At 44.9% G+C, this 22068-nt stretch overlaps 1 protein-coding gene across 1 annotated transcript; it reads right to left on the bottom strand.

Annotated features, from left to right (window-relative positions):
- Positions 1–3821: 3821 nt before the first annotated feature.
- TSPAN13 (tetraspanin 13) lies at positions 3822–22058 on the bottom strand. Its single transcript, XM_083705422.1, has 6 exons — positions 21697–22058; positions 12350–12517; positions 9538–9618; positions 6328–6441; positions 5856–5966; positions 3822–5221 (listed from the first exon to the last, which is right to left on the bottom strand). The coding sequence occupies exons 1-6, from the start codon at positions 21757–21759 to the stop codon at positions 5147–5149; spliced, it is 612 nt and encodes a 203-aa protein (XP_083561548.1). The 5' UTR covers positions 21760–22058; the 3' UTR covers positions 3822–5146.
- Between the last annotated feature and the right edge of the window lie 10 nt (positions 22059–22068).

Here is a 22068-nt window from a genome sequence, read left to right as displayed (position 1 = left end):
TCTTGCCAGGTGGAACTCTATACACAGGAACACAGTTAGTTGCCTTTTACTAAGTCAGCTCACTGGTTCACCTTGCTCAGTTATCATCTACACCAAGATTTAAGACAGGGGTCTTTCCTGCCCCTACCTGGATTCAAAATTCAAAATTATTGTTGAAACATCCAAAGGGAAGCTGACTAAATGTTGGATTTGCAGTGAGCCAAACTTATATCCCCTCCTCAGCAAGGGTTCGAGATACAGAGAACCTGTTAATCGATTCCATTTGGAAATGAATAAATGTGTAAAATCTTTCCTAGCATTAATTCAGTGGAAAATTATACAGCTTTTGCAATACCTGAGAAATGAATTATATTTAAGGAAACCTGATGGAAAAACTTTCAATGGCGTCTCACTATTTTATGCCATTTGTGAAATTTCTCTCCCTGTGTGTTTTCTTTTTCTAATGCTTTATCAAGCCAATATTTGGGTTTTTTGCTTTGTTTTTTTTAAAAAAAGAGTCAACAAGACCATTGCCCACCACATAAAAATGCTGGCCTCAAGATGCAAATATTGAAAACGAATATTCCTTTTCCTCAAAACTCTGATGATTTGCTAAAGGGTTTTTGCAGTGAGTCAAGGGCTCAGATGAGCCCCAGATGAGAGACGCAAAAACAGCCCACACCCCATTCTTCAGTGATTCCTTCTGGCACGTTAAAGCAGGACCAGGGAACCTACAGACCTCCGCATGTTGTTGGACTACAACTCCCATCACGCCGGCTGGGGCTGATGGGAACTAGTGTCCAACTGCATTTGGAGGATCACAATTTCCCCATCCCTGCACTAAAGTAAATATGGGTCCTTGAATAACAGAGGCCTTTCAGTTGAAGGCAACTGCAGTTGTCTATTGGACCAATATAGACCAAGAGTCCTCAGGTTTCATTCTGGTTCAAACCATTCCTGCCAAACCTGTTCCCATTCCATCAGGAACATATAAACTACTCCTGCTGAATGGAGGAAAACCAGTCAAATAACTAAGTGAGTTGAAAGAGGGCTTCCCACAAGTCAATGTGCCAGAAAAGTCTCCATTACCTCACAGGGAGTCTTAATTTACATAAAAGTGTTGAATAGTTAATGTTTGATTAGCTGGCTCGTTATGTCACACATTCTACATCGGAGCGTGTAAATAAATAACTTGTAACCAAAGTCTGGTCACCTAATAAATACCAGCATTTAAATATTCATGCTGTACATTGCCTGACCAGGATCACAAAAGGCAGGCAGAGCAACCAAACATCACCATCCGTTCCACAGCTGAATCTTCATACTCTGCTTGCTCCTGCCCATTCCAAAACACACACAAATGCCTGAATCTTACTTCAACACACCAGCAAAGGGACAGCATCCTTCACTATACCTCAGTCTAACAGGCTAGCATTATCATCAGCACTTTCTTTCAGCTGGAACTTGCCGGAACTGAATTCCGGCACCTCTCAGGTGGGCACCATTGCCATTCTAAGAGAATGAGGGGGGGGGGTGTTCATGGTGAGTTCTGGCACCTCTTTTTCTGGAAAAAGAAGACATCATCATTCTCATTATTAAAATGTTTATACCGCCCTTCACCTGAGGAACACTGGGCAGTTTACAGCATAAAAACACACAAATACATAACATAGAAAAAACAAAAACAATACACCTCCCCCCTCATACACAAAAGTTGTTTAATTAACCAAAGGCGAAGATGAATGACTTTGCCTGGTGACTACAAATATGTAACAAAGGTGCCAGCGGGCCTCCCTGGGGAGAGCATTCCACAAATGGGAGCCACTGCAGAAAATTTAATAATAATAATAATAATAATAATAATAATAATAATAATAATAATAATTTGTTATTTCTACCCCAGCCACTCTGGGCAGCTTTCAACAGAACATTAAAAACAGAATAAAACTTCAAACATTAAAAACTTCCCTAAACAAGGCTGCTTTCAGATGTCTTCTAAAAGTCAGATAGTTGTTTATTTCCCTGACATCTGATGGGAGGGCCTTCCACAGGGTGGGCACCACTACCAAGAAGGCCCTTTGCCTGGTTCCTTGCAACCTCATTTCTCTCAGTGAGGGAACCGCCAAAAGGCCCTTGGCTGCTGAACGATGGGGGTGGAGGCACTCCTTCAGGTATACTGGGCTGAGGCTGGGTCCAAAGATGTTTTTTTAAGAAGCAGTTTAATGACAGTCTCTCTCAGCGGGGCTGGGAAGACTCCCTCACGCAGTGAAGCATTCACCACCCTGCAGAGCCCATTGCCCAGGCTCGCTTTTATTAGCCAGGATGGGCAAGGATTAAGGAGACAGGTGGTTGGTTTCACTCGTCCAAGCAGCCTGTCCACATCCTCGGAGGTAACCGATGGGAATTGATCCCATGCAGGTGGCGCTGTGGGTTAAAGCCTCAGCGCCTAGGACTTGCCGATCGAAAGGTCGGCGGTTCGAATCCCTGCGGCGGGGTGTGCTCCCGCTGCTCGGTCCCAGCGCCTGCCAACCTAGCAGTTCGAAAGCACCTCCAGGTGCAAGTAGATAAATAGGGACCGCTTACCAGCGGGAAGGTAAATGGCGTTTCCGTGTGCGGCTCTGGCTCGCCAGAGCAGCGATGTCACTCTGGCCACGTGACCCGGAAGTGTCTTCGGACAGCGCTGGCCCCTGGCCTCTTGAGTGAGATGGGCGCACAACCCCAGAGTCTGGCAAGACTGGCCCGTACGGGCAGGGGTACCTTTACCTTTACCTTTTTAACTTGACTAGACAGGACTTTAGCACTCTCCCGCCCCGGCCCTGCTCCCACGGTGGAGTCCACCTCTTTCCAAATCTGAGCGACTTTGCAAAATCATTGCAGGAGATCTTGGGGGACTTGTCAGACCCCGATGGTGCAGGTGGTTCCGTTAAATTACGAACCACCTGAAAGAGTCTCCTGCTTACATGTTGCCACCCTCCTTGTGTAGGGGGCACAGGAAGAAAGGTGTCAGATGGCGATGGCAGGGTCCAGAGCCGGTCCTTGAAGCATTGTAGTCCATGTAAGGCTTTAAAGGTCAAAAGCAGCACTTTGAATTGGGGCTGGAAACTAATGGGCAGCCACTGTGGTAGGGCCAGGATTGGCGTAATATGCTCAACCTTTCCTGCCCCAAGTGAGCAACCTGGCCACTGAATTCTGCACCCGCTGAAGTTTCTGGACCATCTTCAGAGGCAGCCCCACGTATAATGTACTGCAGTAATCTAACCTAGAGATTACCAGTACCTAGACAACTGATGTTAGGCTATCTCTGTGCAGATGTTCCACCGGCTGAAGCTGATGGAAGACACTCCACACCACCAAGGCCACCTGAGCCTCCAGCATCAGCAATGGGTCCAGAAGTAGCCCCCAAGCTGCATGCCCCCTCCCTCAGAGGATTTGCCTAAGCTCCTTTTAAAGCTGTTCACGTTGGCGGCCATCATGGTATCTTATGCTAGCTTGTGCCAGAGTTTTAAGCGCATGCTTCCATTAAGGCTTTCCACAGTCTGTTCCTTGCAATGAGTTTACCCAGCTGCTCCTGCTTTGCATTTTGTTATTTCCTTGCATCTCGTTTTCGTTCTGGGATTTTGTAAGGCTCCCTACCCCTGAAATAATTCACTCAGATCTTTTACTATTTAAAAAAAAGCACAATGCCTAACTTCAAGGTGTTTTTTTGTGTGTGTGTTTTTAAGCGATCCACGCACGTCATTTGAGAATGACAGCTTTGACGAGGAAGCACAGTGCTTTCCAGTCCAGTCCTTCACTGGGAGCTCTCAACTACAGTGCATGACACTTGACTCTACCTGTTTTGGTTTTTTTAACATACTTCCAAAAAAAGTTTTATTTTTTTATCCATGTCCTACAAAGATACATAACTGTAATGTTCTAGTTCACATTTACGATCAAATATTTTAAATACCGAGTGCGGAAAAAGTATTTTAAATAGCAATGACTGAGCATAATTAGTTAAAGACCAACAGCAGTATCACAATTAACTTACTACACCGATTAAATTTATATGAGAACTCTAGGCATCAAGACTAGTTTTTCTTGGTGTGACAAGCTAACTAAACATTATTCTCTCTTTTAGCCACTTTAAACTACACACAGGTCATTCAAATGCAAGTTATTGGGTAATACAATGAAGTTTCATATCCCTGTTCATCATCACTTGTCGAACGTTGAAGATAAACTCTATTATCAAGGATAAACAAGTAGGCACCCTCCTGATGTTGTCAGATTCCACCTTCTACCAGCCCAGTTGGCAGGGCCAATGGTCAGGGGTGAGAGATGTAATCCAGTACATCTGAAGCGCACTACATTGGCTACCCTTGTGCCACACTTTAAAGTCAATGCAGAATCTAATATGAATTTTAACCATTCTGAATGGCAAGGAGCCATTGCAATCCAGCGTGTTCGTGTGTATGTATACAGAGTTGCAGTGAATTAAGAAGCTCACATACAATCCATTAATGCGGTGAAATGACAAAACAGGGCTCTGGAATGGAATCACTATGTTTCCATGGCAATTCTGAAATAGACGGACAACACTAACTAATGTACACAGGTTTTCACATTGCCTATGGAAACAAGGGAAGAAGCAGAACGCAGGGTTGGAGATGATTTTCTACATCCTGTGACGTCTACGTTATTGGGTGGTGGTTGTGGGGTTTTTTTTAACACCCCATAATACCAAAGTTGGAAACATCAGCATCATAATTTACATCAGGTTTCATAACACAGCTTTGGGCATTCAAAACTGATCTTTCAGAAAGAATTTCTGGCAGACGTAACAGATCAGAAATCTCTCTTCTCCTCTTTGCCCACCGAAGGCAATAGCAAGCAACTGTCAAAGACCAGAATGCAGGGTTGGGCACTGTAACATTAGAAGAGCTCCTACAAAACTCCCCCCACATTCCTAAAGTATCCAGATTCTGATTAGGGGCACAGGTGACATTCCAAGCCAGCTAATCCAAGGGCAATACAAGAAAAACCAAGATGAGAAGCAGCTGTAGGCAGGCCATCTTATCTCAAGTGCACAAGGCCGAGGCTGATGTGGAAAGCAGCCAATTGGTAGAGAATTCATGGTTAAAAACACAGGAAAAGAAATATTCAGTCCCCCGAGAAAGTTTCCAGGTCAAAGAAATGCACTAGGATTTGCCCGAGGATCCTTCTGGTTCCTGTATCTGTAGGTGAGCCACACACCCAAGATCTGAAGAAAGGGAGGGGAGGGAGAGAAGAGAAGAGAGGAAATAAATCATTTGTTGGGGATCATAAAGTTCTCAAGTCCCATATCCTACCACCACCACATTTTACCTAAGTAGCCAAAACATAGTAAACATAGCTGTCCTGGGAGGCCAGGTGGGGGCCAGACCGCCATCTGGTTGTGTTGAAACAGTGAGCAAGGGAGGCAAAACCCTGAGGTTGGCCTGTCTGCATACTTGGGCTGGTGTGTGAAGGGAGCTCCATCTGACTTGGCCACACTCCTCTTGCATGAAAGAGCTCTATGCACATCTACAGTGTCAAGCTTGATGGACCTACTTTGTTTTGTTCTGGTGGTTTGTATTTTGTTTCCACAGGAGTTAAATTGCAGATGGAAGCAGCGAATGAACAATGCCTCAGAAACAGTTCAGATTTTTTTTTATAAAAAAATGCATAGCCTTATTATTTCCCAAACCAAGAATCAGTTGAATGATCAACTAAGTGACAATTTTGCCACCACAGAAACCCGTAGCAATGATTCAAGAGGAGAGCTTGCAATTATTTTACGTCAGACATTTAGCACTGAAGGCTTCTCCCCAAAAACCTTGTTGCTTTTTACAAAGCAAAAGCCGTGTTTTTCTTACCTCCGTGAAACTAAAGAAGAGTCCAATGCCTCCTACAAATCTCAGCACCATCCCAGAGTATTCTTTGATTATTGGTGCACATGGGCGGCATGACTGTAGCTTAACACAGCTCTGTAATGAAGCAAAGATTAAATACACTTAAGATGTCATATATCCCTACGCATCAAGATCGTTTTCCGTATACAAGGGATACTTCTAATTTATGTCCTTCCCCTCAAAAAAATAAATAAAATCCCTAGCGGTGCTGCTAATTTAATGGCCAAAATTCGCAACTAGTGTCCCAAGGTTATGAAAGTTATAAAAACACTCTAGGTGTGATTAAACTCCAATAAAATGCAGGAACCTCACATGCAAGGTAAACAAATTATTTCTTTCAAAGACAGGCAAGTGTGGATACTTGATAAGAGTTAGCTGTCCAGTACTTCTAAAAACAGGCTTTGGAGTGGAAAATGGAACCGAGTTGTTTACTCACAGCCAAGCATGTGTCCGCTTCACTGACATTATTGAATCCGCAACAGTTTAGATTCCTCTCAATATCCTGCTTGGCGTTGTTTGTGTTGTTCCACCCAACTTCTAGAAGCTTGCTCTAGAATACATAAAGAAGTTATTTAGCAGGTGGGTACCCTTTCTTTGTCAACCATTTGACATGACAGATCTTATTCCCCTGCATGGTTGTATAGCGAGATGTGTTGGCACTATCACCATTGTTCCAGATCAGACATTTTATCTGAACTAACCACACAGAAGAAATTCGTGTTTCCCTGTAGCTTTATGAAGGACACAGCTATTTATCTTCCTTCACTCATATCTTTATATGGCTTTGACTATCTGGGACTTATGTTGTATCCAACGTAGTGCTAAGTTAAAGTCCCTTCATGGTGTACAAGTTGCACTGGTGGAACACTGTGGTGCAAAGCAAATTGAAAACACACTACCAAAGGTTGTCACACAACAGATTGCACAAAAGAGCTGTTGTACAACAAGCTTCCACTAGTGCAACTGTTGCACAGGGATTCCTTTGTTGCACAACCTTTAAACTTCTGCCATGTGCTAGTAAATGGGCTGTTTTCTTTTCAGACGATTATCTGGCAATTCTTTGCATTACTACTTTCCTGGCTACAGCACACTCATGCTGGTCTTTTCAATGAGCTTTCTATGACAATTGCAAAATCACTTTCCTGAGTCGTTGTGGCAAAAACCAGCAGAATAAACAGCGCTATGTGCAGAAACCACTTCCAACTCTATGCAAAACCTCTTAAACAGAGTTTCATGTCTTCACAGCAGATATTTAGATCTCCCAAGTTGTATACATCCCAAGCTCTGTTTGGGGCAGTTAATCTGCAAGTGGAGGCACCCAAAATTTAGACTTGCAGGGACGACAAAAATCAGATCCTTCTTCTTGAAGGAGGGTCAGATTGACATGAAAGAGTCAGATTGGTTAACTTGATGGCTGGTATGATGGGTGTGAGGCCTAAGTGTGTGGCAGCTTTTGAAAATTCATGGACCCTCCTCAGCTTCCAAGTGGCATGCAGAGCATTCAGACATCAGTGGTAATGGTTGGAGGAATAAGTGTCAGCTGTGACAGTTCATATGTGTTTGAGAGAGGGTGATATATGACAGTGGCTGTGGAGCTCTATAACGCCATGTATCTGCCTGCTGCAAAAGGAGACCATTCTTTTCTTCAGTGACAGATGCAGATGGCCCCCTCTCGGGAAGATGGAGGAGGGCTAATGGGCAAGCTTTAAGGCTGGCCTCTTGATGTCCACAACACAAGCACAGGAGGAAGGAAAGACATACAGAGCAAGAGAGCAAAGTACCGTAGTTTTCACTCTATAGGACACACTTTTTCCCCTCCAAAAATGAAGGGGAAATGTTTGTGCGTCTTATGGGGCGAATGCAGGCTCCCTGGCTTCAGCGATAGCAACACTGAAGCCTGCGCTCCGGAGGCTTTGCGTTGCTTTTGCTGAAGCCAGGAGAGTCTGGTCTTTGAGGCTGGGGGTGGGGGAAAGCAGCGCTCCCCCCCCCCAGCCCCACAGGCTCGGGGGGCAGTGGGAAGGTGCGCAACGCCTTCGTGCTACTCCCCTACCTGGTTTTGAGGCTGGCGGTGGGGGAAAGCAGTGCTTCCCCCCCATTGCCAGCCCCACAGGCTCTGTCGAAAAGCCCGCAAGAGCTGTGCACTCTTTAAAGGGTGCGCGGCTTCTGTGGGCTTTTCGACAGAGCCTGTGGGGTAATTCCCCCACCTCGTAGAAAAGCCCACAGAAGCCATGCACCCTTTAAAGAGCGCACCGCTCTTGGGAGCTTTTCCCCAAGGAGGGAGAAGGGACTGACTGGCTGAGTCAGTCCCTTCTCCCTCCTGTGGGCTTTTGCAGGAGATGGGGGTATTCCCCCACCTCCCGTAATAGCAGGGAGAAGGTCTGGGAGAAGTGCACAGGCTGCGTGCAGCCTGTCCGCTGGTCCCAGAGCTGGGGGGGGGGAATCATATTTTCCCCCTTGATTTCCCCCTCTGAAAACTAGGTGCGCCCTACGGTCAGGTGCGCCCTATAGAGCGAAAAATACGGTAGTTAGCTGACCGACCATCATCCCATAACAGCTGTAAGAAACCCAAGTATTAGCTCCTGTCTTGACCCTTGCATGGGGCTGGTAACTGGTTATACTGTTGGTTAATCTGTACTATACTATACTAAAGGGACACGGGTGGCGCTGTGGTCTAAACCACTGAGCCTTGGGCTTGCTGATCAGTAGGTTGGCGGTTCGAATTCCCGCAATGGGGGTAGCTCCCGTTGCTCCGTCCCAGCTCCTGCCAACCTCACAGTTTGAAAGCACACCAAAGTGCAAGTAGATAAATAGGTACCACTGTGGCAGGAAGGTAAATGGCATTTCTGTGTGCTGCTCTGGTTTTGCTAGAAGCAGTTTAGTCGTGCTGACCACATGACCCAGAAAAACTGCCTGCAGACAAACGCCGGCTCCCTCGGCCAGTAAAACGAGATGAGTGCCACAACCCTAGAGTCGTTCACGACTGGACTTAACTGTCATTGGTCCTTTACCTTTTTATGCTATACTAAACTATAGTATAGTATAAAGGGCATTGGTAAAGGAACCCTGGATGGTTAAGTTCAGTCAAAGGTGACTATGGGGTTCGGCACTCATCTCGCTTTCAGGCCGAGGAACCCAGCTTTTGTCCACAGACAGCATTCCGGGTCATGTGGCCAGCATGACTAAACCACTTCTGGTGCAATGGCAAACCGTGACGGAAGCCAGAGCACATGAAAACACCATTTACCTTCCCATCACAGTGGTACCTATTTATCTACTTGCACTGGCGTGCTTTCAAACTGCTAATCGGCAAGCCCAAGAGGCTCAGTGGTTTAGACCACAACGCCACCCACTGCCCAGTATCTCGGGCTTATATAATTGAAGCTTGATCTAGTCGGTGGACAATGAGTTTTAATGACTGCACTTGCCTACTCTTTAACCAATTTTAAATGCTACTAGAGAAAAACTATTTTGATTGCTCTGTATGTTTTGAATTGAATAGTTACAAGATTATTTCTAGCAATGACGCATATTCCTGCTCTTGCCCTGTTGCAAGACACTCTAGGCGCTTCTATATGGAAAAGCAGCACACAGATTTAGCCACAGCTATGAGCGGTTTTAGGCAAAGAAGTCGCAAGCCATCTCTTACCTGCTGTTCCTTGTTCAATGTCAAACAAGCACAGGAGACCGAAAACTGTATAATAAACACTAGCAAGAGAATAATCATATACTGAAGTTACGTAGTTAAGGTCCACAAGATCATGTGTATCATTCATGAAAACACAAAGTTACAGTAACTGTATGCACAAAATGGGGTTCTTTAACCAAGAAACTAGGCTCTCTTGGCTTGGAAGAAATGGAGTCCAGTCAAGAGGCAAAGTAAGGTAATCAGCACAGACAAGAGGATTTTTTTCTGGTGCCATTAAGGGTGAGAATCAGAAACAAACTACTCTAGACTATTCTGTTTTGGTTGATTGACCAGCCTGCCAGTCTGCCTACCTTGGATCAAGTTGCTCTTTAATCAATCTTGGTTCAATCATTTCTTCATATTACCTCTACTGACAAGTGGCTTTCCTAAGCCTCATTACTGGAAGTGCCTTTGCTAAGCCCCCACATGACACAAATGCAATGGAGGGCGGGATTTATTCCCCATCAATCATTTTTAAGCAGAAAAAAGGTCTTTTGTTTCTTACCAAAGAAAGGGTAGGATGGTGTAGGGGGAAAACTCTCTACTGACACCATTCTCTCCAAAATGCTGGCAGCAATCAGATGAGCCATTCTATGCATGTCTACTCAGAAGTAAGCCCCACTGAGTGCAAGTTCAATGGAACTTACCCCAAGTAAGTGAATCTGGGATTGTAACCTGAAGTATTTTAGTGAGTAACCACTTTTCTTCCCAGCTACAGAATCATCTACAGGGAGGATCACTGGCTGTTACCCAAATTGGTGGAAGCTCATTTCACGATGACAAAGAAATAGTCCTTCATGTCTTAGACCTGATATTGGGGGATACTGTGCTAACAGAGATGCATCAGGTGCCTTCTGTTTCAACTTCTAAACATTTGCTGAAAACTTTTCTATTCCACCAGGCCTATGCATGGAAAGAACACATCTTTCCATAACAGTTAGCTGATTTTTTATTTTATTTGCACAGTTTTATGTATTATTGTTGTAAACCACTTTGTTTATTAATTTTCCAGCAAGAACATCTAATTAACATATCAAATCAAATGAAATAAAAATAAAAAACTAAAATAAAAAAGTCAAATTGTCTTCCAAATTGTAATCTTAATTTGTGGGTTTTTTTAATGCAATAGTGGAATACAAATATTTTTACAATTAAAAAATAATAAAAATCATTTTTCCTACATTGGGGTGGGGAATCTATAGCTCGCCAGATGTTGCTGGATAACAGTGCTCATCATCCCTGACCACTGGTCATATTGGCTGGGGCTGATGGGAGCTATTAATAATAAAAATAATATAATTAATATTAGCTTACATTTGGCATCATATTTCTCATGTGATTTAAAAAAAAACCCCAGACATCGCAACTTACAAAAAGTATAAAACATCCAAAATTTAGAACGAGGCAATAAAAACAAAAACAATTAATTCATATTATGCACACACAAACTACAAACACACCTTGCCCCATAAAGGTTGGCACAATCAATATCAGCACAATACATAATCAATAACCAAAGACCATTAAAGGTAAAAGGTAAAGGTACCCCTGCCCGTACGGGCCAGTCTTGCCAGACTCTGGGGTTGTGCGCCCATCTCACTCAAGAGGCCGGGGGCCAGCGCTGTCCGAAGACACTTCCGAGTCACGTGGCCAGTGTGACATCGCTGCTCTGGCGAGCCAGAGCCGCACACGGAAACGCCGTTTACCTTCCCGCTGGTAAGCGGTCCCTATTTATCTACTTGCACCCGGAGGTGCTTTCGAACTGCTAGGTTGGCAGGCGCTGGGACCGAGCAGCGGGAGCGCACCCCGCCGCAGGGATTCGAACCGCCGACCTTTCGATCGGCAAGTCCTAGGCGCTGAGGCTTTAACCCACAGCGCCACCTGCGTCCCATTAGAAGACCATTAGAAGCTGGTAATTAATAATGAACAGCCCATCACAGACCAGCAAATCTAAGCAGAGGAGTGTCTTAATCTGGTGCTGAAAAGACAGGAATGTTGGCACCAGGTGGGCCTCACTGGGCAAATTATTCCCTAAGTGGAAGGTCACAGCCAAAAAGTCCCTGTCCCTTGTCACTAACTCCGAAACTATCTCAGAGGCGGCTTTAAATGTTAATTTTAGGCATACACTGGACACTTGCAAGTCTAAATGCACTTTTTGTAGGGAGGAAATGCATGGATGAAAAGTCTAACAGTGGACAGATCATGTCATAGCCAGTGTATGTACATGATAAATCTATTTCAGCTGGGAAGCAGCTAGGTAAGTAATTCAAGCAGGGCTTTTAGGCAGCTGTGAAAGGGCAAGCAGGTCTCCCATGTACAAGAATTCTTCTCACACTGGGCTTCTAAGTATGCACCCTACAATCTTGTGCGTAACATAAGCAGCGCTGCCTTCTAGAAGAAAACAGGATTGCTGCAGGAAGCGTAAGATATATAATTGCTTCAGAAAGCCCAGAAAACAAGCTGGCATTCCTTATCGGTGATCTGTAACTATTTCAAGGAAACCAGTTGTACCGCTGTCTTGTGACCCATTTATAGATGGAGAACTGTTTGCTTTACGAAACAGCTTTTTTTTGGAAAAAAATAAAAATGTCACTAACTGGGTCAGGGGCCAACCATGTGATCAATGTTCCTTGTGCTTTAGGTGACTCTGCGCATTTAGACTGAGGTGCAATGCAAGGAGTCGTCGAGGCAGATGAAGGGGGGAAATAGGGTTACAAGTAGCTTTGTGGAAAATGGGTCGTGTGTTAGAAAAACTGCCCAGGTCGAAGGATACGAAGAAGAGCAACACCTGGTGGTGTTTGATGGCGCCGATCAACCCCACCAGAGCAATCAGGAAGAGAAATATCCCCACAGCAATGACTACTCCGACCACCCGAAAGCTGGAGATGAGGCCAAAACCAATGCCCCATGCTGCGATTCCAATCAGCAGCAGGCTCACCAACTGGAAGGAAAGTGAGAGAAGAAAAGGATTACTAGGATTTCCTAAAAAGCAAAAAAGAGAAAGATATAAAGATGAAATCCATGCACATTGCAATTAGTCCCACGGAGCTTGGTGAAACTTACTACCAAGTTCAAGGTCTTACCTTTAGTATAATTTGGGACCTTAATATTTTGGGACCAGTTTCCCTGCAAGATCACATTACTCCATATATGCCCACTCGACTGCTCCACACCTCAGAACAGTGGCATGTAATACTCACTCCGCATCTGTACAAAATTGACCTCTGGAACTCCCTACCTATTGACAACAGGCAGGCACGCTCACAGCACTTCTTTGTGGTGCCTGCAAAAAACCGTTGTTGTTTTTTTTGCAAGCCTATCCAGATAAGTAGAATGATAACAAGTGCTTTAATGTGGATTTTAGCTTAATGTGGAGTTTGCTTGTTTCTAAAGTGTTTTAAATAGCAGCTTTTAACTGTTTGTTTTTTTAAATTTACTGATAATGTCATTGTTTTGTCCTGCTCTGATGTTGTTGTTTAACAATCAATTGGTATATAAATTTTATGAAATAAATAGAATAAAATTATCAAGCCAAGGATTGGGTTGCATAGCTCATGTTGAAAACTTTAAGTGAAAGTTTTGGTGTGTGTGTTTTAAAAAAGAGAGGAAGAATGGGGGGGGGGGCACATGGAGGAGCGATGGATGGAAGGAAAATAGCCTTCATGCCCATTTTCCTTTTATACAAGTTTTGCTTCCATGGAGCTTCCATTATGAACTGCCATCTACTTGTCCCAAAACAACCAGGAAAAGATTGTTACTCCAAGCAAAACAGACTTTTTGCCAACTGGGATGAGTTCTTTCAAGTAACCACTGTCTACAAATAGCCGAGGGAGAGGGGTAGGGAGTTTTCTCTCATGGGCAGGTATCAGTCCTATAACATTCTTGGAAATATTCTACTAGGAGGTCGGACCAGGCCGTTGCGTAATGACCCAGAAGGATGAATAATATGTTGTTGATTTGTTAGATGCATTGTTTTGACACCCATGAGCAAGTGAAGAGAAGTGCTTTAAATTCACAACAATTAAGTCGCACAGGAAATTAATTGCGATCCTCGGCTGTTCAAACGGCTTGAGAAATCTCACACCACAGAAGCGTAACTGCAGACTGAGCTGCCAACGTGTTATCTTCAGTATTCTCTATATTCCTGACACAGGAGGCAGCGAGATGAAGACTTGACCTAAGAGACGTCAATTGCTGGGAAGAGTGCATCCAATATTGTTAACAGGAAGACAGCTTTTTACTCTCACCAAGCCCTTCTTGTCTGAATTTGATCAAAGCAAGTTTGAAAACCTTGGGGATACAGCTGTTTTTCCTGTTCTGGATGACATTTTGAAGTGGAAGATTAGGTTCAGCTAGGTCAGCTTGCAAGGTCATGTTTTATATGCAGGAAGCTCCTGCCTTTCCTGTGTTTCCGTAACCCACAGTACGTTTGAGCTTCCTAAGTCTCTGCTATAATGTGGGAGAAGTGAAGGCAACATTAGATAGCAGTGAACTGAGAAGGCCAAGAATTTATCTTGCAGAAGTATCTGAAATTTGAAGGTTCACCTAGCAAATGAACAGACTGGACTGCAACATAAGTTGCAAGGTTTTGATTTTCAAAAAAGGTTCTTCCCAAACCAGTAATGATTTCATCCAGTACTCTAAACCGGGAAGTCTGCTAATACAATTCACAAAAACAGGAACCACCATCTTTCGAAAAAAGCCAGAATCCAATAGTTCCCATTGTAATTTTCCACTGATCATCAGGGCCATCTTGTGAAGCAGGCTTGAGTCATCCATGCACCTTCTAAGTTATAGGAGTTATTACAAGAGCCTTTGGTGTAGCTCACACATCTTCTACGAAATATGCCAAGCAGGTTGAGATGTTGGTTGACTGCACAAGTATTGCTAACTACTTATTGTTTGGCATATCAAAACATCCCATGAAGTCAAAAATCTTTTATGAAGGGAGGGGCCTACATTTATCATGGTGTTACCAAAGAAAGGAATGAGGGCTTCTTGCTCTATACTCCATTAGGAGCCTAAATATACACACGTGAACAGCAGTCACATTTTTTTACATTCGCCTGTCACATCGCCTTTGAAAGCTCCCAGTGATTTCTGCGCAAGAATTAATTCTTTTAAAAGAAAATTGGTAAAATGGTCCCCAAGTTTCCAAAATAAAAGCCAAGAAGAACCGTTCAGTCTCTTGAGTAACATACTCACTGCTTGATAACAAAATTGGAGATTTGGTGATTCTTACAGGGCAATCCTATGCGTACTGATGCTGCAGAAAACCCCACTGAATTCAAGGGTGGCTTACTCTCAAGTAAATGGGTACTGTGTTCAACAACACACTCCCAAGGATAGGACCACAGCCTAAATAAGCAACAAACACTTATTGGAAACATCTTTCTTGCAACAAAAGTTAGCAAAATATGTAATCTGCAACCATCTGAAGCAGTGGCAGGGAACTGAGGAGCCGAAGGCTGAATGGGACCCTCAGAAGTCTCCTCAGGCCATATATCCCCCCCGCTCTGCTTCACACCCTGTGTTTTCCCCTCTGACTGAAATGTGTACCAAAACACTAATGATTTCTTGCTTTCCTGGACAGAGAGGAATGTGAGAATGTGCGTAGAAACTAGTCTACCGTATAAAGGTAACATTTACATTGGTTTCTTGGCACATTTTCGCCTCTGGCATTCACTGATATGTGGTCCTTGAAAGGTTGCCAAGAAGGAAATGTGGCCTTCTGGCTGAAAACCATTCTCCGTCCCCGCTCGAAAAATTTGCCTGAATCACTTATCCAGTTGTGCAAGCCAGTCACGAATGTGACCCTACCCGCTTTGCCTAAAGGAAGGAATGGTTTAGCTCAGTGGTGTCCAAACTTTTTCAAAGAGGGCCAGATTTGATGAAGTGAAGGGTCTTGGGGGCCAACCAAAGTTGCTGACCTACTTTTAGGATTGAAGTTGTTGAGGTTTTTTTTAGGATTTTACTCCAGGAAATAAATTATAAATTGCCCCAAAACGGACTTTGGACATGCCTGGTTTCGCTCAATACATTATTGATGCCAAATGTTCCACCTGTCCATGGGCAGGAGCGGCTATTATGTTACAGCACAACAGAAGCTTCCTCAAGGAAACTAGCAGGTCTATGCCATGTTCCACTCAAACTGAGGCTGCGGGTGCAGCAACTACATCAGAATGGCTTGACCCTGACCCTTATGGAAAAACCTACTTGCCAGCTGAGGGGAAGAATCCAAGAAGAGGAAAAAATGTTTGTGTGTGTTCGTGTACAATGGTTAGTTTAATTTATTATGTTTTGGGGAAAGGGCATAAGTTTAGGACTTCCTTCATCAACTTATGTGGGGCTTTATGCACTGACATTATAGGAGGACTGAGTTAATTTTCTTCTTTTTACGTTTGGCTGGTTGAGTACTTCTGTGATGGTTCCCCAATTGCTTCACTTAGTGTCTATTTTTGTGTGTGTTGCAGCCTGTCCATTTGTGAAACATTTTCTGTCAGCTACATGTTTTTCTCTTAAATTTGCTGTAACCAAATAGGTGTATATAAGCTCTGAGTTTTGTTTCTTCGTTTGTTTTTCTTTGATATGTAAAGTCATAATAAACGGTTCTTTCTTTTTTAAAGGGCTTGACTCTCAGCAGCAAAGCCAACCCAAGTCGGGTGCTAAGTAACCAGAACTAGAAATTAGGTACAAGCACCCAAAGCAGCTGTCCAGACCATCCATGTTCCAAAGGGCACCAATGAAGCAGGGAGTTCTCCATGAGGTGCATTTTGGGGTGCCTTGAAAAGGATACAACTCATACTCAGCCAATTCAGATACAAAGCTCACAAGATTACCACAGAAATTAGAGAGGTCCCTATTTCAGGTCAGGCTCGTTATCCGTGTAGCCTTGTATTACAGAGTCCGAGACCCTGGAGAACATCTGCTAGTGCAGGCACCCCTAAACTCAGCCCTCCAGATGTTTTGGGACTACAACTCCCATCATAACAGGACCAGTGGTCAAGGATGATGGGAACTGTAGTACCAAAACATCTGGAAGGCCAAGTTTGGGGATGCCTGTGCTAGTGATTCCTTCCCATCACCTATTAGCTGATTCCCCCATCCCACTCCAGCCACTCTCTGAATGCAAAGCATGGTCCTCTACCCATTGAACAATGGATCCTCACATACAGTCCGTATATATGAGCCTAACCTGGTGTTGTGAAGGTAAAACACTACTTATATATGATTGTTCTGCCATACAAGCCTGTTTACTCCGTAAGAGCTGTTGAGCAGACTAGTGTGGAGTTTTTTTTGTTTTTTTGAAGCACAATTGCAGGGAGGGGACTGACATTTTTAGGTCAGAGGGCCACAATCCCCTATGAAAACCTTCTGGGGGAGTTGGAGTGGGAGGTGGGGGACATGCCAATGTGGCAGGCAGGGCCAGAAGCAAAAGTAGGCTGGGTGAAAAGCAAACAGGGGCAGAGCAAAGGATGTGACTCACCCTTGTACAGAAAGCTACATTCCGCCCATGCAAAAGTCAGGAGCTTCTAGATACGCATTGCTGTTCAAGGACACATTCCAGCCAGGCAAAAGCACTTGAGGGTTTATGAGGAGCGTGGTCTGGGAGGAGGCAAGGCCTAGAGAGTCCCAAGGGCCAGTTTCAAAGGCCTGGAGGGGTCCTTCGGTCAAAGATTCCCCACCCTTGCACAACTGGACACAGTAGAGGGCTTTCTCTGTGCCCCCTCCAAGATAGCAGGAATCCCTCAGGAGTGTATTCCTGCAGACATTTAACATGCCCTGTTAAGATCTTTTCAAGGGATGGATACCACCCACCCACCCCATCCTGTTTCTAGGCAGACAGGTACAGCAGATAACAAAGTTATTGCTCTTCCGTTGTTTAACTGTAGTGTTGTTTTATTTTCCTCCCAGCATTTAATCACAGAATCCTAGAGTTGGAAGGGACCCTGAGGATCATTGTCCAACCCCCTGCAATGCAGGAATATGCAGCTGTCCCACACGGGGCTCGAACCTGCAACCTTGGCGTTACCAGCACCACGCTCTAACCAACAGAGCTGCTCCAGCACAACCTGATATTATTGCAGCCCACCCTGAGTGCTATAAAGAATGCCGCAATTCTTCTAGTTAATTAATTTCAAAAACTACTCAAGTGTCCGGATTTTTAAGCAGTATCAAATTTTAACTTCAAATGGCTGCAGTAATCCCTTGGAAATCCCTAAATAGCTCTCCAGAGTCCAGCATTATTCAAACACCTTGTTTACCAGTCTCCTTGATCTTGTTCCCCCGCCTACTCCAGTTCCCTGCTCCAAGTACATAAAGGCAGGTAATCAAACTGAGCTGACAGGTGTAACTTATACGTCCCGCAATTAAATGCCTAGCAGATGATGAATGGCCAGACCCAGAGATGTTCCACACATTACGGGGCAAGAGATGCACCTTTGCCATGGTTACATCCTTGCCCACAGTGTCCAAATCACACACATGTATCCGTGAGGTTTTCACATGTTTGTGTCAGGATGTAGTGTACGGTGTGGCTTTTGACATATCACGAAGAACGTCCTTGGAAGGGATACACCCCTGGCTGACACAGCATGGTCAGCTTTTTCTTTTTCTAATAGCACAGGTGAGATCCTGCTCCATTGTATCCGCCCCAGGCTTTCCTCTACTCCTCCAGTCAGTCAGTCAGTCTGTCAGTCAGCATCTCATACCACTTAACACTCTAAGGCAGCCTTTCTCAACCTTGGGTCCCCAGATGTTGTTGGCCATCATTCCTGACCACTGGGTCTTGGTAGCTAAGGGACATCTGGGGACTCAAGGTTGAGAAAGACTGCTCTAAAGTCTCACGGGCATATTTTTAGTTCACTGTCTCCTCCGTCTTCCATTTTGGCTTCCCCCTACCCGGAGGAAAAACAAGTCCACAGTTACATTAAAATCTTGGATATGTCTGTCAATGTCTATGGAGAACTCTCTGCTCTGTCCCTGGGGACATTTTTCAGTGTGGACCAAGGAAAGACCTATGCAAATATTCTTTCTACATATCTTTTTTGCCTCCTTTCTTTCCCGCCACTTCATTCTATTCCCCCTCCAACTCAGTTGTCAGTATACTTCCTCTCAGACTCTCAGGATTATGCACTGCCTTAACTTTTCAGATTCCTTTCAGCTTTCCCTTTTTAGTTTGGTTCCTTTTGGATTTTCCTTTTAGTTCTTTTCCTCTAAAGTTTTTCTTTTTTTCTTTTTAAAGCTACAAACATTGGCATTACTCCATGTCTAGGGGTACCTCTCTCTTGACCATGACTGATGCTGGTAAGTGTACACATGGGAAGACTTGAAGCAGTATTATTCTCTAGGGTAACATTGCTTGAGCTTGGTTTTTTAGGATGCAATTCAGAAAGTGAAGTTACTGCATTGCAGGATTAATATCGTTATAATAACCATCATTATTTACAGGGCCGTCTTTACTCAGGGGTGTAAAGAGTGCGGGGCACCCAGGCGCCAAATTCTGGGGGGGCGCCAAATGTATACCTACTGTATACCGGTCCCTCTCGATTGGCGGCAGTGAAAAGCAATGGAACCAAAGTCCCCTCCCCCCTGCTCTGTTACTCCGTAGAGTCCAATATTCCCGACGAGTCAGGTAACAAAAGCATTTTTTCCCAATTTGTTGTTGTTACTGGTGAGCGATTCCCCCCCCCCAAAAAAAGCTTAAGAACTTTGAGTTTGCCCCCCCTAAAAAAGGTCAACAACTTTGGCTCCTTCCAAAAAACTCAATAAAAGTTAATTTTGGGGCGGCAAAACTAAATTTTGGGGTGCTGGGCGGATCTTCGTGCCCTGGTGGCGCATATGCTAAAGATGGCCCTGATTATTTTTGGGGGGGAGGGAAGCAACTGTTGTAAGAAGTGGGCACAGGGATCCACCCATTCTGTTTGTGGAAGCGTCTGTGGAATGTGAGATTACTCTAAGGTAGCTCATATGAAGTCTATCTACTCCAGGAGAATGTCTTCCACAGTAGTCAACCGATGGACTTCTCTAAGTCCACAAGCAGGTCGTGAGGGCAACTGCCCACTCCCTAGCAACTAGTATGCAGAATCAATCTAATCTCTGAACCTGGAAGTGGGATATATATATTGATCCTGACTTGTGGCCACTGACCGCCTATGGAGAGAATTTGTCCAACTCCATTTTAAAGTCATTTAAGCTATGTATGATCCAGTGTCACATTTTGCAACAGCAATTTCTGTAGGTTAACTATTTAAACATGTTTCACTTCCAGGTGGATATCACGTTGTACAGTATTTTATCCTGTTCTATTTTGATATGGTCTGTGCCCTAATTCCAGTGTTTTTGGGTGGGAGTGGGGGGGCATACTCAGAGGTAAGTAGTACCAGCACCTTTTTCTTCAAATGTTAAAAGTATGGAACTTGCTGTAACAACTTTGTGGTAAGTACCAGCACCATTTTTTCCTAGAAAATAATTATGACTGATTAATTCTGTTCAATCCTAAATTACCGTTGTACTACAGAAGTCCTCAATGTTTTGGGGGTTGGAGACATAGTTGGAAGCTTAAGGAACTTCCACTGGCAGCTCAAAATACCCATTTCACAGAAGAAACAGTGTCTGAGGTGGCGATTGTGCCCATGGGCACTGTCTTGGAGACCCCGGCACTATATGAAGTAACAGCAAAGACTGTAAAGCATTTTGTAAACCAAAGTAATTCTGGCCCACTTAAGTGCCGTAGGTTCCTACTTCTGGCTCAGTTAGCCAGATGTAGCTTCCACTGATTTCAGTGGAGCTCACTTTCAAATAACTGTGCTTAGGGATACATACCAGCAGTTTTGTTTTTTTAAAAAACAAACAAAAGTTTTGTCCAACCTACAGTCCCAGTCAAAACACAGAGATACAGGGCATCTTCAACAGATTAAAGAGTTCACTGCTGCCACATCAGGGAAAAACAGAATAAAAGCTGTGATCACATGGCTTATAGGCAAGCTTCCTAAACAAAAGCACAAGACTTAAACTTAGCAGGAAATTACTTCTCTTTATGTGTTTTAAAGTGAAAGGGATTGAATATGAAAAATAGGTTCAAGAGATTAATAAAGCCTGTGGCATTCAAAAAATATATATCAACATCAAAAACATAAGAGACCATTTTCCATGATATTTATAGGTTACTATTTTGCAACAACAAAACAAAGGGAAAAAAGCAAGGCAGGCAGCACAATCCTAAACATGTCTACTCAGTTCCATCCAGTTCAGTGAAATTTACTCTCAGGTAAGTGCTAGAAAGGATTGCAGCTAACATCCTGCAGAACCTTGGAAACTAGTGAGTTTATAAGGTTCTTGGGGCAGAATTGACTTCATCACCTGACAGGTGTAGTAAATATGGCATGTAAAGGATAAGAGCTAAGGGGGAAAGGTAGATGTCGAGTTTACCTGCTGCCTGGCCCAGTTCTTTTTTTTTAATATAAGGCTACGTCATGGAAGATTTTCCAGCTCAATATGACCCACAGCACCCCTTTTGCCATTTTCTCCTGGCAGGTGTCTGCTTGTCCCTGGAAACAGATGCCTAGCAGGCAGAAGCTCAACAAGTGAAGCTTCCCCCACTGTTGGGAGGGGGAGAGACCACGCTGAATTATTACTGCCTGCTCTGCATTCGTGTTAAAGGCATAGGGGGCAAGGTGGGCAACCTCGACGGGGGAAATTTCAGCGCCACACAAAAAAACCAAGCGAGGAGTTCGCTTCCGGAAAAGGGAACACCCCCCCCCCCAAAAAAAACCCAGCTTGTGGCCACGCAGCCCTTTACACCGGCGTCAAGGCGCTTCCCGGAGCGGATTGCAAGCTGCCCCCTTCCTCCGCCTCACCCCAACAGGTGCAGCCGGCGCGCCTAAGGGGCCGGGCGGCTTTTCAGGGGCCGTTGTCTACCCGGTTTCCCAGGCCAACTCGGGAGGCTCCGCTTGGCGACCGCCCAGGCCTCAAAGGTGGCCCTTTCCCGACCCACCGGAGAAAGGGAGAGGTGGGGCCGATTGCCTCCGGGCGGCGAGGGAAAAGAGGCGCGCCAGGCTCCCCGCGTGGGCCAGAGAGGCGCGCCCCGCTCGGCTCCCCCCGACGGGCGCCTCCACTCACCGTATAGAGCAGGTTGAGGGCGCACAGGCAGTTCTTGGAGCAGGAGAAGCCGCCGCAAACCATCGCGCCTCTGCGCTTGTGGCCGCCGCTACTGCGGCGATCGCCTGCCGATCGAGTAGCTCTCAATAGCTTGGGGTGTGGGGTGTGGATCTACTCTACCCCACCCGCTCTTTGGCTGGCTGAGGAGCGGTCCTCAGCTGCCGGAGGATCGCACGCTCCTGGCAGAAAGGATCAGAGGCGGCGAGGGCGGCGGAGAAGCCCGTTTCCCAGCGAGCTGGAAGAAGCGGCGGCTGCACCAGCTATGGGAAGCTCGAGGGGGCCGGGCCAGGAGCAGCAGCCAGGCGCGCCCATTGGCTGGCCGGAAGAGACAAA

The sequence above is a fragment of the Podarcis gaigeae genome, assembly GCF_964106915.1.
Source record: "Podarcis gaigeae genome assembly, chromosome: 12".
NCBI lineage: Eukaryota > Metazoa > Chordata > Lepidosauria > Squamata > Lacertidae > Podarcis > Podarcis gaigeae.
The sequence above is the reverse complement of the archived record's forward strand: the minus strand, read 5'-3'. Positions and strand labels throughout refer to the sequence as shown.

Bases quoted from the DNA above. Each gene is read 5' to 3' on its own strand.
- TSPAN13 (XM_083705422.1), bottom strand. From the start codon at position 21,759: ATGGTTTGCGGCGGCTTCTCCTGCTCCAAGAACTGCCTGTGCGCCCTC. The intron at 6,442-9,537 runs GTAAGAGATGGC...TATGTATTCTAG, and splicing joins CATTGAACAAGGAACAGCAG to AGCAAGCTTCTAGAAGTTGG. The intron at 5,967-6,327 runs GTGAGTAAACAA...GCTTCATTACAG, and splicing joins AAGCGGACACATGCTTGGCT to AGCTGTGTTAAGCTACAGTC.